Source organism: Danio aesculapii, chromosome 13 (assembly GCF_903798145.1).
Source record: "Danio aesculapii chromosome 13, fDanAes4.1, whole genome shotgun sequence".
Taxonomy (NCBI): domain Eukaryota; kingdom Metazoa; phylum Chordata; class Actinopteri; order Cypriniformes; family Danionidae; genus Danio; species Danio aesculapii.
This window is the reverse complement of record NC_079447.1, coordinates 12,189,196-12,206,628: the sequence shown is the minus strand read 5'-3', so window position 1 is coordinate 12,206,628 and position 17,433 is coordinate 12,189,196. Positions and strand designations below refer to the sequence as shown.

Sequence of the window (17,433 nt, the reverse complement as noted above, 5' to 3'; positions counted from 1 at the left end):
TTCGAATGCATTCTTAAATGTTTGAATGTAAAATTAATTTGTATTAATTCATACATTAGTTCGTATAAAAATAATCTTCTTCAACAATTATGATCATAAACAAATGATTATTTCTATCAAAAAAGTTTTCCCTCCTTTCTTTTTGTAGTTTTGTATTTGGTTGACATGAATGCATGAGCACTGGCTCTATCAAGCATGATTCACCTGCTGCTATTATAACTGTTATTATTATTAAATAAAAGCAGTGATTTATACTGTAAGTTAAGCACTGGCCACAAACAATGCTTACATTTACTATAAAGTGCTCTCAAAGTAAAGTGCTCTACAAATAATTCATGGAAAAGTAAAGAATGAAAGAGATAGTTCAAGGAAATATGAAAAGAGTTCCAGAGTTTAGCAAAGATAGTCTGATGTGGGCGGGGCCTCTTATTCTGCTGGGATCGAGAGCGGAGCACAAAAGTCTGATTTTGATTGGCTGGCATCTACACCGTCCATGTTGTCATATTTAACATCACGGATGCAACTGAATCTGTCAGAGTTCTTCAGGATGCCTTTTGGTTTAAATGTCGGAGAGTGAACAGTGATTTCTGGAGACTGAATGGGAGGTGGGGTTGGTGGTGGGGTACAGTCCAGTTCCAGACATGGAGGAGAAAGAAAAGAGCGTGGCGGGACAAGAGATGGAGGGGATGGAGGTGGGCTCTCTGGAAAGTCTGATATGAATTCCAACATAATCTCGCAAGGCTCCACCGTCATGTAATTTGAGATGCTTGAGCTGAACTTTCTTACAACCGGTGGAGTCGGTCGCTGAGCTGTGGGTGGAGGAGGAGTCTCACCGTCGCCCCCTGTTATGATAATGCACGGCAGGCTGTCCTTGCCAACAGAAATTGTACTATACGAAAGCATGATGGTGCCCAGCAGTGGGTCGTCAGGATCCAAAGATGCGTAAGAGTCGCGACTTTGCCTGGGAGTTCGATCAGCCAAAGCCTGCTGCTCAAACTGTCTAGCCTGTTCTCTGACTGATAGTTTTGTTTCAGTACTACGACCACTTTGATCTGCATCAAGCTCCTCCCTGCTGTCTGTAAGCTCTGCCTTCAGCTGTTGCTCCTCCCACTGGGCAGGGTCCCAGAGAGCTTGCCTGCGCAGAGTACTGTAAAATCCTCGTCCGCGAATTCTGGATGGCAGTGACCATGAGGTGAATTGACCGCAGGGGCTTGTTGGAGAAGGTGCGTCACTGTACAGAAAACCGCTAATCCTTCGGACCTCCAAGTTGGGTTCTGGACTACTAGATGGGCCATCCTGGAAAATGGGATTTTGAGTAGTGAGCGGGCGTTCGTCTGAGAGGAAGGTGATGGCGCTTTCTGATTTGGGAAGCTTGTTGCTCATCTTTCCATTTCCAGCGCACTGTTTGTGAGCAGCAATTGCACGTGAGGCGAAGTTTCGTATGAGGCTTTGTCGGTCCGCCTCTTCGATTACAGACCTTCTGCGTCTTCTGCAGACCCGAGAGAAAACCAAAAGAAGAGAAGAATGAAGCACATGTGTGCAAAGAGATGGGAAGGAGTTGAGGAAAGAGAACAGCCGTGGGAGCATAGCGTGCTAATGAGCCACTACACAAAACAAATCCTTCACTTTAATGGACTTTGAAAGAGCTAAGCCTAAATAATTTGCTCACGATATTAGACTATGTAGAAACTAAAGAATGTAGTTGATGGTTGATGATTTTGTTAATACTTCTGGAGACTTTATTCTGCATTCAATTTAATGCATATTCAAAGTGCAATACAGGCATGAGTCATAGTTCTTATATGGGTAACACTTTAGTTTAGGTCACAATCCATGCTATTAACTACCGGCTTATTGCCTGCCTATTAAGATATTATCTGTTCTTTAGTAGTTATAAAGTATGATCTTACTCTGCATCCCTAATCCTTCCCAAAACCTAAACCCAACTAATATCTTACTAACTATTAATAAACAATTAATTAATAGTTTATTAACCCTTGTGCACTGTTCAAATTTACTACCCTTTAGTTATGTTTGGGATGAAAACATCCACTGAATTAAACTGCTGTAAAAAATTATCAGATACTGTAAATATATATTTTTTCAATTGTTTTTTAATAAATCTGTTAATCAACCTGAGTCCTGATCAAAAGTACTAAATTGTTTAGAAAATTACAGGATTTTAACTTTTTAATTAGCAAATTCACAAATGATGTCACTGATTTGGTAAAAAAAAAAAAAAAAAACACAGACAAAATGACGTTTTTTCAATATAAAAAGTAATTGTGGACTGCATTTTTTAACCTTTTATCACAGTCTTGGACATGTGAACGATTAGTAACAACATTGGCTTTCGCGCATTGTGAGATTTTCATTTTGTCTTCCTAATTTACTGTCGGTGGCTGTTTTTGCTCCATTGACTTCTATTATAACCACATTTGATGGTGCATAAATACAGTCTTTGTTTTTGTTTACTCTATGTAGTTCTAAGAGCTGAGTTGCATATTTTGATTTTCTCAGACACATAAATGTAAGTGCGTAAAGGTCCCTCACACACACTCAGACACAAATACAAATGCTTTAATTTGCTGTTATACTCCATATAAAATCCAGAAACTAAGCTTTTTTTTAAGCTAAAGGGTTAATAGTGCCAACTGATGATTACAAAAATTACAAATTTTACATCTTCACAACAGGGAAACCATGCATGATTATATGGTGTCATGGTTTTGCAATAAAAAAAAAAAAGTGGTTATAACGGAGGTCAATGGGACTAAATCAGCCACCAATGGTAAATTAGGGGGGTAAAAAATTTAATTAATCAAAAACAATGCATCAAAGTCAATTTTGTTTCACATGTTTAAAAATTTGATAAAAGGTAAAAAACAATCCAGTCCACAATTACTTCTTATATTGAAAATACGTCATGTTGTGTTTTTACGCAAAAAACGGTTATATATATATATATATATATATATATATATATATATATATATATATATATATATATATATATATATATATATATATATATATATAATCTGATGCAGTTTTACAGCAGTTTAATTTAATGGATGTTTTTTTTTTTTATACATTTTTTCTAAATAAGATTTGTCACCAAACTCATTCTGCTTGCTGAAGTACAGAAAACATATAGTCAAACTAATACACCAAATCACCCCAGAGTGGATGAAAACATCCCCAACAGCACATAAGGGTTAAGCTAGTAGTGTTAGTTAATGATTTGTTAATACCATGAATTGTGACTTAAACTAGTGTTACCTTTATAATGATTAAGCTTTTATTTTGTATGAAAATACATTTAAAACTCATAAAATATGAGGTGTTTTTTGTGTTTAGAATTGCAGGATACAATAGGGCTAAAGGTGCACTATGTAAAGATGCATTTTCTTCTTATAGGGTTAGTTCATCCAAAAATGAATAATGTGTTCTTGATTACTAACAATTATATTGTTATAATCCCCTGAGACCTTCATTCATCTTCAGGGCACAAATTAAGATATTTTAGGTGAGCTCTCTGACCCTCAACCGGATTGTCCAAAGTCCAAAAAAGTAACTAAAACACATTGTCAAAACACTCCATGTGACTTCAGTGGTTCAACTGTACTTATACGAAGCTCCAATAAGAAGTTGTGAAGCAAAAAAAAACTGTAAAAGCTTCTTTTTTTTTAACTTCAGACCGTTGCTGTCTTTGGAGGCTCAGAGAGCTTTCCAATATTATCTAAAATATCTTAATTCGTGTTCCAAAGAAGAATGAAGGTCTCAGAGGATTAGGATGACATGAGTGTGAGTAATTAATAACAGAATTTTCATTTCAGTTTTCAACTATGCCTGTACAGCATTTTGTATTCTTTGTTGACGGTTTATTTGGTATTGGGTAGAAACAGCGGCGATTCAAAAATAATAAATAAATAAATGAATAATTACATTGAAAATAAAATAATCATTCAATGGTCTAAATCAAGGTAAAGTGCTCAATTAATTGAGGTTTTGATTTTAGGCCATTTCGTTTAGCCCTAAAATATCCCGTTATCACCCTACCAGAAAAACAAAGGCAGGAACTGCCATGCTGTCTCAGAAAATGTGAGAAGAATAATAAAGGATATTAAAGAGGAATCCATCCAATATTTTTTTGTATGGAACACACCATAATACGATGAACACAAGCATTCCCTGTGTGCCCAAAATCAAAATTGTGTCTCCAGCTATGAAGCGCAAATATCATATACTAGCACTCATAAACCAGTCTGAAATCCCTATCTGTTCACATAATCTTTGTTCAAACATCAATCAAGACGATCTGTGACAACAGCCAGTCTCAAAGTGAAGGACAAGAAGTCTATTTGTTTGCTTTGAGGACAGAATCACGAGGAAGCACAACAGCCGGAAAGAGAAGGCTTTATCTAGCTAAACTACTAACGCTTTAATCTACTACAGAGCCACACACACATACAAATCTGTGCATTTCTGGTCATCGTCAAATAATAGCTGTTCTTTTTAAGCACAAATAGTTTTAACATATTCCTTGAAATGCAGATGAAACGGTAAGGAAAGTCTGCTAGCAGCTGCAGAGGGACTAGAATCTACAAACTGAACCGTGAGGGATTTTAAAACACACTGTTAGCAGAATGTAAGAAGACGACTGCGGGGAAATACAGCATATTTTACGTTACTCACTGTAGTCCAAGCCTGGAAAATACAGAGAGAAGATGAGAATGACTGAAACATGAAAAGAAAAACACATGTAGACAGGGAAGTGATGACAGTTGAACATAGAAAGCCCTGTTCACATTTGGGATTAACATGCATATTCGGTGTACAAACCAGAAACATTACTACAATAAAAGCCGGCTGCACACACAACATGTTTCACATGGGTATAAATGCTTAGTTTTTTCTGTTCTTTTCAAACCGTACAGTACAAGTAATATGTACTGTATATAGTGGTTTATGTGGAAAAACCCAGGAAGGTCACAAATAAATGCAATCCCGCTAAATAGTATCTTTATTCTCTGATATTGAAATGCATGTTAATATCAGATGTAAAGAGGAATGAGATGTAAAAATGAGCAAGTTAAATAGAGAGAAAATACAACAACTCATCCATTCAATCATTCATTAGCCATGTAAAGGCAATTTTTATTATGATATGGTAAATAAGTTAATATTTCAGTGGATTGGCAAATTAAAGGAAACACTGGTAACATTTCACCTCAAAATTAATAACAACTTTAACAAAATGTCTGTACAGTATGCTTTAAACCATTAAGAAAAATGCTGCTTGAAATTAATGAAAAATAATTAATAAATATATAGGGATAAAGTATTAAAATGGATGAAATATTTCTCATATTCAAATAAAAACTGCAATAATCAATGAATCTAATTGCATTTTCCCGATTTCTGCAGGTTTCATCAAGTCAAATATAGACTTTTTAAGACCCTTTTAAGATTATCAAGAATTTAATTTTAGACTTATAGAGGGTTAAACACTAAGGGCCTGATATTATCATGAGGATTCGTGTATTTGTGTATTTAGTTTTCTTTCCCTGATTAGAGAATTGAATTTGGGTTTTTTGTTTCAAAAATTTCGAACGGCTGTTGTGAATTGTATCTCTTTCCAATAAAAAACTTGAATATAAAGAAAAATAAGGTGTTATTGAGATGTATTGTGGGTGATTGGATCGATGTTGGCCCGATCGAGTAGCTTAACAAATTTTAATTACAAAATTAAGACCCGTTTATGATTTAAGACCTAAAACACAATATTTTAGTGAATTTAAGACTTTTTAAGATCTAAAATTTTGTTTTTGAAATTTAAGACATTTTTAGACTTTAAGACCCAGCGGACACCCTGATTTTAGAAAACAATAATTAATAAGTAATTGAGACAAAACACACCAAAATTACTAAGGTATCAATATATTTTTTAATTAAATCAGAATAATTAACATTACAAGCTAATTAAAAACAATTTACAACTGTGCGTTCACACCGAAATCGACGAGAGCGTCAGAGTTGCCAACTTTTGGGTGGAATGCAAATTTCAAAACAAACATTATTCAGTCAGTGAATCTGTCTTTCTCTCTGAGTGTTAAAGAGAGATTTAAAGACTATTTTGCAAGTCTGCTGACAAGCTACTATTTTTTTATTCATAGCCAACAAAAGAACAAACACTTTGGCCAAACGCACAAGCAAACAAAGCCCGCCCTGATGTTACTTTCTGTTGATGGTATTAAACTGCTGTTCAGGCCCACAGCCCAACAATCTCAGCATCTACACTAATGGATTCAATACAAACCCCCGTCTTTTCCCCTGTCTATTTGTGTTAGCAACTGCATTTGTTTTGATTGCATTAAATCAAAAGCACTTTAAAAGGCTTTACCTGAGGGACGCAGATGCTGTGCTGCGACCATAATCTTTTAATCTATTAACATTTCATTCCACTCACAACAGCCTTCAGCTTGGCAATGGACTCCTGCTGCACTAAACACATGTGTCCAGCGAGCACATCTCCAATCATTGACGTTGTATTAAAGGCAAAAGCACAGCTAATTTAATAAAATAACAAAAAGTGCCTTCAGGATGTCAAAAAGGAGATGTCGCTTTGGAGAATTATACAAAAACACAAATTTATATTAAAATTGAGGGCTAATCTATAAAGGCATAATTTACCTTAATTAGAGCAGTAGTTATGCCAGAAAAAATTATGTGGATTTTTTTGAGGCGGCACTGTGGCTCAGTGGTTAGCACTGTCACCTCACGGCAAGAAGGTTGCTGGTTCGAGTCCTAGCTGGGTCAGTTGGCATTTCTATCCCCTCCGGGTGCTCCGGTTTCCCTCACAGTCCAAAGACATGCAGTATAGGTGAATTGAAAGAGCTAAATTGGCCGTAGTGTGTGAATAGGTAAATGTATCGGTCAACCCCTTGTAAATAAGGGACTAAGCCGAAGCAAAATGAATGAATAAATGAATGTAGATTTTATTTTATTAAGCAGAACATTAAAGGCAAATGACATAGGCTTTTTAATTATTAAATTAATTAATTCAAATTAATATTAAGATAATGACGCTGCACATAAATGTTTGGTTTCTTGCAGAATGTAAAATAAATATTTCTTCATTTTTAATTGAATCAAATGAACTTAAATTAGTCAAACTGATTAATGTATTAAATCAAGCTTAAGTAACATACTGTAAAAGCTTTAGTTATCGACTTATTGTCATATTATTTATTTACAGTGCATTTACTGTATCATTTAGCTTCTTAACATCTCAATGCCTCGTCAAAACCCAATGGTAATAATTTCAACCCAGGCTCAATATTGATATATACACATGTATATATTTCTGGGTATTGCATAATATGTCCCAGGAGGTACATTTATTTTTAGTTTTTGTTTTCGCGAATCCACCAGAGGCCACTGTGTGCACTTTTTCAGATCTCAATGGGGGGTGAGATCTGTGGTCAGCTCCTCTCTGCGTCTCAAGTCTGCTGACATACGCAGCGAGTTACTGAGCAAACTGAAAAGTAAAAAAAAGTAAAAAAAAGCCGTCCACACGGAGGTAAGCGGTTTGCCGTAAGCGCGCAAAGAAACAGAAGCCGGCAGCTGTGCCATACCGCTGCATAGCGTTCATTTTGAACACAAAATGCAGCCATACATAGCTCTGGCTACATAATTTGTGCTCTTTAGAAATGTTTACGGGTGTACGTTTTCACAATGAGCCTGCGTTGATTAATTTAGGCTGAATATGATTTTATTTCAGTAGCATTGTACGAATCCCAAAGCTTTTAGCTTCAGCTAAAAATATTCTTTAATGTCCTACTGAAAGAAAAAAAGTCATTTTGGATTGTCTGAGAGTGCATAAATCAACAGCACATTATTTATTTTTAGCTGAAATATCCCTTTAATATTCTGTCATTTTTTAAATGCCCTTGTCATTCCAAACCTCTATGACTGACTTTCTTCAATGAAGCATGAAGGATATTCAGCAGAGTGTATAAAATGGAAATGCTTCTTTATGAATATGTAATGATTGTGGGGGATAATCATTCAAACAATTTGTTTTATTAGCAGGATTCATACCGATGCTAAAGTGAACTGCATACTGCCGAGATATTCAAATTTAGTGCAAAACCAATTACTACATCTAATAATATTACAATTCATTTCAAAATAATGCTTTAGGTGTGTGATATGAATGAGAACTTCCACACTTCTGTGATATACTTCCATAAACTTTACTGCACTTTATATTTGTTCTGGATATTAATCAAATATTTCCACATAGCGATATATATTTTTGATGGAGAATTTGATTTAGTTAAAGTCGCCCACATGTTTGAGCTTTGTGACTTGTTTTGCATATACAGACAGCTCCATAAAATACTAGAGAAAGAGAAAACATGAAAATGAAGCATAAATCCTCTTTAAGAACCAACCAATGAAGAATTTGAAACTACAACTCATGACCTTTTTCTTAACTGGTAGGCTGTGATCCATGAGAGGGTCTGTTTAGAGTGTTTATGTGGTTCAAAACTTATTTGGAAAAACATGCATAAAATCATGACCCAGTTCAAGTAAATACTACCAGAAAAAAAAGTCTGCTGTCAGATAAGATGTTGTCTGGCTTTATGTCAGTGTAATTTTTCTAATGTTATTTTCATAAACTATTACCAAATAAGACTCTCTCACCTCAAAAAAACGAACTCCCTAATCTGTCAGTTCACACTCTTCAACCGTATGCACAAATGTGGTGGCATTTGCTGGCTATTACTTCAGAGTTACACTCTCAAAAATAAAGGTGCGAGAGCTGTCACTGGAGCAGAACCTTTTCATAAGGTACATATTTGTAGCTGAAAGGTTTATATTGGTACCTCAAAGGTACATTTTAGGTGCATTTGGGTAGTTATATGTACCTTGAGGTACTATTGTGGATTCTATAGGTGCAAATACAAATCTTTTGAAAAGGTACTGCCCCAGTGACTGCTCCAGTACCTTTATTTCTGAGAGTGTACGATGTTGAAAGTAAGTACCATCAAGTAAGTACCATCAAGGGCGTAGATTTAGCATTTAGCGTCCCCACCAATATCCACCGACTACTGAAATGTCCCCACCAATAATTTAATTCACTTTAAAAAAATGCAGAAAGGGTTAAATCACATTCTCTACTCAAGCCGTATCACCCTGAAACGCATATGAACATTGTGACTGACTGAGCCTTTCCCTGCTGTCATGTGAGAGGCTGTAGCTGCATTCAGATGTACAGTAACAGCGACAAAACTGCACAGAGGAATTTTTTGTGCAAGAATAAGATGTTTGAGGTGGGTGACAAGCAAGATAAACAAAGTGCAAGTCACTTAAACTAAAGTTCGCTACTGAATAATACTGTCCATCATGATTATGATAAGATTGTGCTAGTGTTTTTTCCCCGTACAATCTAACATTACAGCAGGCTGATATAGTGACTGATATAGTTAGGTGGTGGAGGTTCATAGGTCCCCACCAATGTCAAGAGCAAACCCATGCCCTTTAGTACCATAACTACTACTAGCTGTGTATGATTTGTAAAGAAGTATCATATTCTTCAAGGGCGTAGGTTTGCTCTTGACATTGGTGGGGACCTATGAACCTCCATTACCTAGTCGGTGGATATTGTGGGGACGCGTCCCCTTCGTCCATGCTAAATCTATGACCCTGATATTCATTAATAATCAGCAGCAGTTTCTATAAGATTCATTAAAAGGAGGGCTGGTATAATGCTATTTAATGCATGCAGTCTTATTCACCATGTAAAAGATTTGGACTCTTGTGCTCAAGCACAGGTCAAGTTTCAAAAAATTATCAGGATGTAATACAAGTATTTTTTTTATACCTCCAAAACATATTTAATTTAGCAAAAAAATGACTCTTGGTTATGTAACTATGCAGGAATCATTTTATGGGTGCTTTTTGCTAAATATCATGCATTTGACTTGTGTGTGAGTGCAAATATCACCCCACAACAACGCCTGGCTGAGAATGTGAAAGCTGATCTTGTTCAGTCATAGTTTATTTAACTCATTCACTTTTAAGTTTTGTTGATCATTTTTGTGAATTATTTACAGGGCTTGACATTAACTCTTTGATCACCAGCCACTGTGGCTAGTAGATTTCCAGCGTTACTAGCCACTTGGCATTTTCACTAGCCACAATTTTGTTGTTGGGAAAATATATTTTATACGCATAAATTTGAATTTGGCATCCTAAAATTACTTGATTTAAATTATGTTATGTCCACATGTTATGAACTTGCTCTGGGAATGTTCGTTGGAATGACAAATCGCTAATCTATAATTGTAACGACAGCATTTGTGACCTAAGTTGGCTAATGGTGGTTTTCAGGAAACACACCCCTAATCAGTGCACTGACAATTGAATAACTGAACTGAGTAAGGCGCACCCTTCACCTTAAAATAATTAATTGAAAAAACTAAAGACTTTTTTTAGGTGGATGCAGTGCTGCTTTAAACACACTCTCAGAAATAAAGGTACGCAAGCTGTCACTGGGGTAGCATCTTTTTAAAAGGTAAGCATTTATACTTAAAGGGTACATATTGGTACCTCAAAAGTACATATTAGTACCTAAAAATTATAAGAGGAACATTTTTGTACTTTTCAGGTACTAATATGTACCCTTGAGGTATTAATATGGACCTTGTAGGTACAAATTTGTACCTTTTGAAAAGGTACCACCTTAGTGACAGCTCGCATACCTTTATTTCTGAGAGTGCTTGGTATTGTGTTTTACAGTTTTCAAAAATTGTAGGAAATGTTTTAAGGATTTTTTAGGAAACAAATAATATTGTGTCATAGCTTAACGACTATTGAAACATTTCATCCCCTGGAAAAGCCAGTTGAAAACCACTGCTTTTAAATGACCAGAAGATGTGAATATACAGTATACAAAGAATTAAACCTGACTACTTTTACTCCATTAAAACAAGGGATGACATAAAACGGAAACAATTCTCAGTAAGAAATTGCAGTAACACTATAAAATAAAGGTCCATTAGTTAATGTATTTACTAAAATGAACAAACAATTAGTAATACATTTATTATGGTATTCATTCATCTCTGTTAACGTTAGTTAATGTTATTTAAGTTCATGTTAACTCACATTATTTCACTAATGTTAACAAGCACAACTTTAGATTTTAAAAATGCATTAGTAATTGTTGAACTATGATTAACAAATGCTTTACAAGAGTATCCTTAGCTAGTTCATGTTATTAAATACATTAACTAATGGACCATTATTCTAAAGTGTTACCAAAATTGCTAGTTAATTTTGTAAATAATTACAAAGAAACTCCACAAAATGTTGAAGTATTATTTGGTTGTTCAAGTAAGCAACACAGGTTGGGAATGATGGCAGAGATTTATGATAGAAATACTGTTTTTGAGGTGAACCATTCCTCCAGACATACGTCAACGCACACACTACATCTACAAGCGCATCTACAAGCGCACACACATTATGTTAATCGCCTCTCTGCTGTCGTTTGTGAGGGTTGAAGGCATTATTTAGAACAGGTTGACTTACATGCCACCGTCTCCCAGCTCCTCGTACAGATTGGTCTGAGCTCCGCCACCACCGCCGCCACCACCACCACCTCCGCCGCCGCCTCCTGTTGATTTGCCCGCAGGAAGTGCCATCTGTATACGGGCAGTTTTGGCACATTCGGCCTGCCTCCTGTAAAAAGCACCCCCAAAAGAGTGAGTTTCCTTCCCTCAATAGTCTCATTTCGGCTCTATTATCGCAGGATATGAGGTCTGGATATGAGCGGAGACTCTCATTTGAACTGTTCCAGCACTTTTTATTCATGCGATGCAAAATATCATGCGTTATTCAACACCTTTCACACTGAGATGAGGTGTTTTATTAGAAGGGAAGTGAACCGGGCTCACTTTGTACTCTATGAGGTCATGAAACCAGTCATTTCGGGTTCATTTTCAAAGGCATCGCTATTGTGCTGGAATCAGAGAGAATGTGCCCTGCTCTTCATCTCAATTCATGCATTGGCCCTCGTACGCTCCTGTTTTAAAGGATTGAACTGAATAACGAGGGTATGAAAGCACAAGTTCTCTGGCAAATAATTCATCAAAAAGAAGAAGTTGAACTTACTCTTTGAATCTGAGCGCAGAGTCCACATGCAGCCACAGGAAGAGGAGGAAAAAGGAATTAGTGGATGATTATGCGCAGGAACAATTCAACACATAGTAGAATAGGTAATACAGTATAACATCATTCAATACAATACAGCATACCTGAAACTACTCTATAATACCAGGGGAGTGGTATGAAAAAGTATAATATAATATGAGAGAGACTGTGTCAGACATGTTTCAATCCTGATTTTGTACCTATTACTGCACTATTATTGTTTTTATTATAATATACTTTTCTGTTGGATGAATCTCAGAATAAAATAATAATAAAAAAGTATAATATAATTAGGGCTGCACGATATTGGAAAAAAACTGACATTGCAATATTTTTTATTAACTGTGATATATCGTCAAGGTTCAATCTGACATTTTTGTCAAAACTGAGTTATTGACATTATTTTAAATGACAACTTATTTACATTAAGTTTTTTTTATAAGTTGTTTACATTTTAAGTCTTTTTATTTAAAAAACAAATGTTACACACATACTGTTTGCTATATGGAATGCAAAAACTTTGAAGCTCAATTTCTCAAAATCATTCAGAACGCCGATAGAACCTTATAATTCCAAGGAGATGATAAATAGTCAGAACTATTAGCCCCCCTGTTTATTTTTTCCGCCAATTTCTGTTTAACAGAGAGAAGATTTTTTTTCAACAAATTTCTAAACATAATAGTTTTAATAATTAACTTGTAATAACTGATTTATTTTATCTTTGCCATGATGACAGTAAATAATATTTAACTACATATTTTTCAAGACACTTCTAGGCTTAACTAGGTTAATTAGGTTAACAAGCCAGGTTAGGGTAATTAGGCACCTTTATATATATATATATATATATATCTATATATATATATATATATATATATATATATATATATATATATATATATATATATATATATATATATATATATATATATATATATATATATATATATATATATATATATATAAAGGTGTATCCATTTATATGGATAAACCTTAATAAAGTGGGAATGGTTGGTGATATTAATGTCCTGTTCGTGGCACATTAGTATATTTGAGGGGGCAAACTTTTCATGATGGGTGGTGACCATGGTGGCCATTTTGAAGAAGCCATCTTGGATTCAACTTTTGTTTTTTCAATAGGAAGAGGGTCATGTGACACATCAAACTTATTGGGAATTTCACAAAAAAAAAATGGTGTGCTTGGTGTGCTTGGTTTATTCTTTCATGAGCCCCCTCACATATACTAATGTGCCACAAACAGGATGTTAATATCACCAACCATTCCTATTTTATTAAGGTGTATATATATATATATATATATATATATATATATATATATATATATATTATTATTATTATTATTATTAATAAATATAATAACAATGTTTGTGGGCCAGTAATAATTTTATACCTGACTTGTACACTGCAAAAAAGCACTTTTCTTGTTTAGACATTTTCTTATTTCTAGTTCAAATATCTAATGTCATTTTCTTGACAACTAAAAAATATTGTTTTGTTTTGAGAAATAATCAAATAAAATATTTTTTTTCCACATAAAACTAGCAAAATAATCTTCAAATACGGTAAGTAAAAGAATCTTGTTTTTTTATGTTTGAAACAATATTATTTTAGAATATTTAAGACTAGACAGATGATTTAGCTTACTTTAGGGACAAACTCACTTATTTCTGAAAACAAAACAATTTTTTCACTGATTTAAGACTTTTTAAATATATGGACAATAACAAGAAACGAGACAAAAACTCTAAGCGAGAAAAGCATTTTTTTCTGGTGTATGCAAGATTTGTTGCCAAATTCAACATACTTTTTTTTCTTAGCACAATTTAATATTAAAGTTAAAGTAAAAAAAAAATGTAAACAAGTGTTATGATCTTTATTATTAGCCACCATTTTTTTTTCGATTGACTAACTAATCTAGTTAAGCCTTTAAATTGACATAGTATCTTGAAAAATATGTAGTTAAATAGTATGCACTGCCATCATGGCAAAGAAAAAAAGTGAGTTATTAAAAATATTTGATTTAAAAATGTGCTGAAACAATCATATCACTGTTAAACAGCACTTGTGATTTTTAATCAGTAAAATAATCTTGTTTTTTTTTAAAGTCTGAAATAAGATTATTTTAGATTAGACAGATAATCTATCTTACTTTAAGAAAAAACTCACTTAATTTTGGCTTATTATTTCTGAAAACAAAACAATATTTTTTAAACTGATTTAGGAATTTTTAAATATTTGGACAAAACAAGACAAAAACTCTAAGCGAGAAAAGCTTTTTTTTTCCAGTGTATGTAATTTTCCAAAAAAAAAAGCTATTTTCTGGTACAAATACTTCTATATGCAATTACTTGTGGTTAATTGGGTTATTCAGCACATTGTGTAAATGATAATGCTTTTGATTTTCATGTATAATTTAATTTGTAGTCCAAACTGTAATTTCACAAGCCATATTTCTAACAATGGAGATCATAGGAATGCTTGTGTTTGAAGCTGCTGCTGAAGGTGTGTGTGTGTGTGTCTATGTGTGCATAATTCATGCTGTAAAATGTGATAAGAGCACAGAAGGATAACCCCTGTTTATCCTGCATCTCCACAGTGGAGAAACAATACAGCTCTGAGCATTAACCTCTCTTTCTCTTTCCCTTACTCTATGACCTTCAATCTCCATCCTATCTTTGTATTTCGTCCACACTCTCTCTGGCTTTGACCCTAGGCTTCCTGCAGGCTATCAAACACAGAGCCTCTCCATATTACTTATTTAACCACAATGCAATTACTCAGACCAAAATGGAAGATCTTGTGCAAAATCTTGTGTCTTTGAATCCCGTGACTCCTAATTTTCATCTTTATAGGAGTCAAATATTCAAAAAAAAACTATTTAGGATGTTTACATTTGTGTTTTTTTGTTTGTTTTTTTTGTTAAGGTTATGCATGTCATCCACACTACTCCAGACATTGAAAACTGAGACTTTTGGAAAAACTGCAGAGCCCATTTTAATTTGAAATCTTCGGCATTTTATAGAGGACGGGCCAAAATTAAGACTCATGATTGCTCACATTTACATGCAGATTGGTTCCTCTCGATCATTGTCTTTACTTTTCTGATAAACACAATGATCCAGATTTTCTGATAAACCAAATGATTTTCTGACCATAATGCATTAAGTTTTGGTATTTTTTTCTGAAAATAAAGTTTAAAGAATCTGAAATAGCAGAAAGTGCAAGAAAGTTTTTTAATGGCAAGAACAAAGTGAAATGACCAAACCTGAACACCGGAGTCTGAGATAAGTGCTTATTTTAGAAGAACATTTCAGATGCCACTCAGAGGCTTTTGTATCTGAACTATAGATTTTTTTTTAAATCTTGTTCTGAAAAACAATAATAATGAAAGGATTTACTCTCAACTTAAACATGATTTTTTCCCACCTCAGTGTAATGCTATATGTACTGTTGTACATTATTAGGGGTCATTTTTCCTTTTCAATGCACTTCTTTTCTATTGTTTTTCAATGTAAACACATCACTGTCAGCTCCACAGCAGTGGAGCAATCAGAAGAGCTTGGAGGTGGGGCAACCATTGCTAGTTTCTGTTTACAGGTGCTCTGTGGTTGTGTTTAGATATCCTTGTGCTTTATGCCGTGCATTTGTTGTAACAATGCGTCTTACATTTTTATAAGCAAAGCGATTTTATAGATAATTAAGACAATGCAATTTAACATTAATTGTAATAAATGCCATTATAATTTGGGTTTTATATGTTAACATTTAATAAAATTGTAGCTACTTTTAGATTCTGACATTTAGCATTCAGTTTTCAGTTATGTAGTGTGGAAATACATTTGAGGGCTAAATTAAAACTATTAATTTTTTTCCAAATAATTCCCAAGTGTTGTTTAACGGAGCAAGAACATTTCCTATATTTTTTTTCGTCAGAAAATAGTTTTTCTTTTAGTTTGCCTGGAATAAATAAAAACATTAAGGTGAATATTATTAATCCTCCTATTTTTTGATTGACTAATCAACCTAATTAGCCTTTAAATTTCAGTTAGCATCCTGAAAAATATTAGTTAAATATTATCTGCTGTCTTCATGGCAAAGACCAAAAAATTAGTTATTAAAACTAATAGGTTTAAAAATGTGCTGAAAAAAATCATATCTCCGTTAAACAGCACTTGAGGTTTTTTTTTTCACAGGAGGTCTAATATTTTTGCCTTCCACTGTATATATTTTCTGAAGAAGAAATGGCAGTATGAACTAATACAATATAATTTTGTATGTCAAGCCTCCATTTTACCTTTCCAATGTACTTTTCTATTGTTTTTTAATGTAAACACATAATTGATGGATGTGTGTGACCATTGCCCATGCATCTCATGATTTTTGAAGAGCCACACACATGAGTGCCGCCTTTTTAGATGCTGTGTCAAATTGAAAAAGCTTCAACTTTCACAAGCAGTTCTGCTCATCACTGTCAGTTCCACAGCAGTGGACCAATCAGAAGAGCTTGGAGGTGGGGCAAAATTTCTGTTTACAGCTGCTCTGTGGTTGTGTTTGTAGACTAAATGCTTTATACTGTGCTTTTGTTTTGTCCTACATTGCATCTTCCATTTTTATAAGCAAAGATGCATTCGGTTTAATTAAGCCCTCAGGCTATAATTTATGTTGAATTTATGTTAATTATGTTGAAACAACTGAATATACAGTCATAATTATATAAACCATATATTTATATAAGTATGATCCGATTTATAGCTTTCTAAAGATGAATGACTTGTTGCCAAGTTCAACATACATTTTTTTTCTCTCTCAATGCAATTTCAAATTAATCATAATAAGTGTCGTTACACACAATTTCATCAAATTGTAGCTACTTTTAACTTCTGACATTTAGCATTCAGTTTCAGTTGTGTAGTGTGGAAATACATTTGAGGGAAAACTTAAAATTATATATATATATATATATATATATATATATAAATATATATATATATATATATATTTTTTTTTTAATGATTTAAATTATAATTTCCTATATATTTATTTATTTATTTATTCTGAAAATAGTCTTTCTTTTTTGCCTGCAATAAATTGCCTGGGATTTTTTTCTTAATCCATTTTTACAGTAAATATTATTAATCCTGGGCAATGCAGTGGCGCAGTAGGTAGTGTCGCCTCACAGCAAGA

General features: G+C 33.9%; 1 protein-coding gene across 1 annotated transcript in view; it reads right to left on the bottom strand.

The window, feature by feature from the left end:
* Positions 1-426: 426 nt before the first annotated feature.
* pcdh15a (protocadherin-related 15a) overlaps positions 427-17,433 on the bottom strand; it is a 412,430-nt gene continuing 395,423 nt past the window's right edge. The window contains exons 25-28 of the mRNA XM_056471438.1: positions 12,190-12,198; positions 11,608-11,757; positions 4,699-4,710; positions 427-1,489 (exon numbers count right to left, since the gene is read on the bottom strand). Coding sequence (XP_056327413.1) covers positions 427-1,489; positions 4,699-4,710; positions 11,608-11,757; positions 12,190-12,198 — 1,234 coding nt within the window. The remainder of the gene's footprint in view (positions 1,490-4,698; positions 4,711-11,607; positions 11,758-12,189; positions 12,199-17,433) is intronic.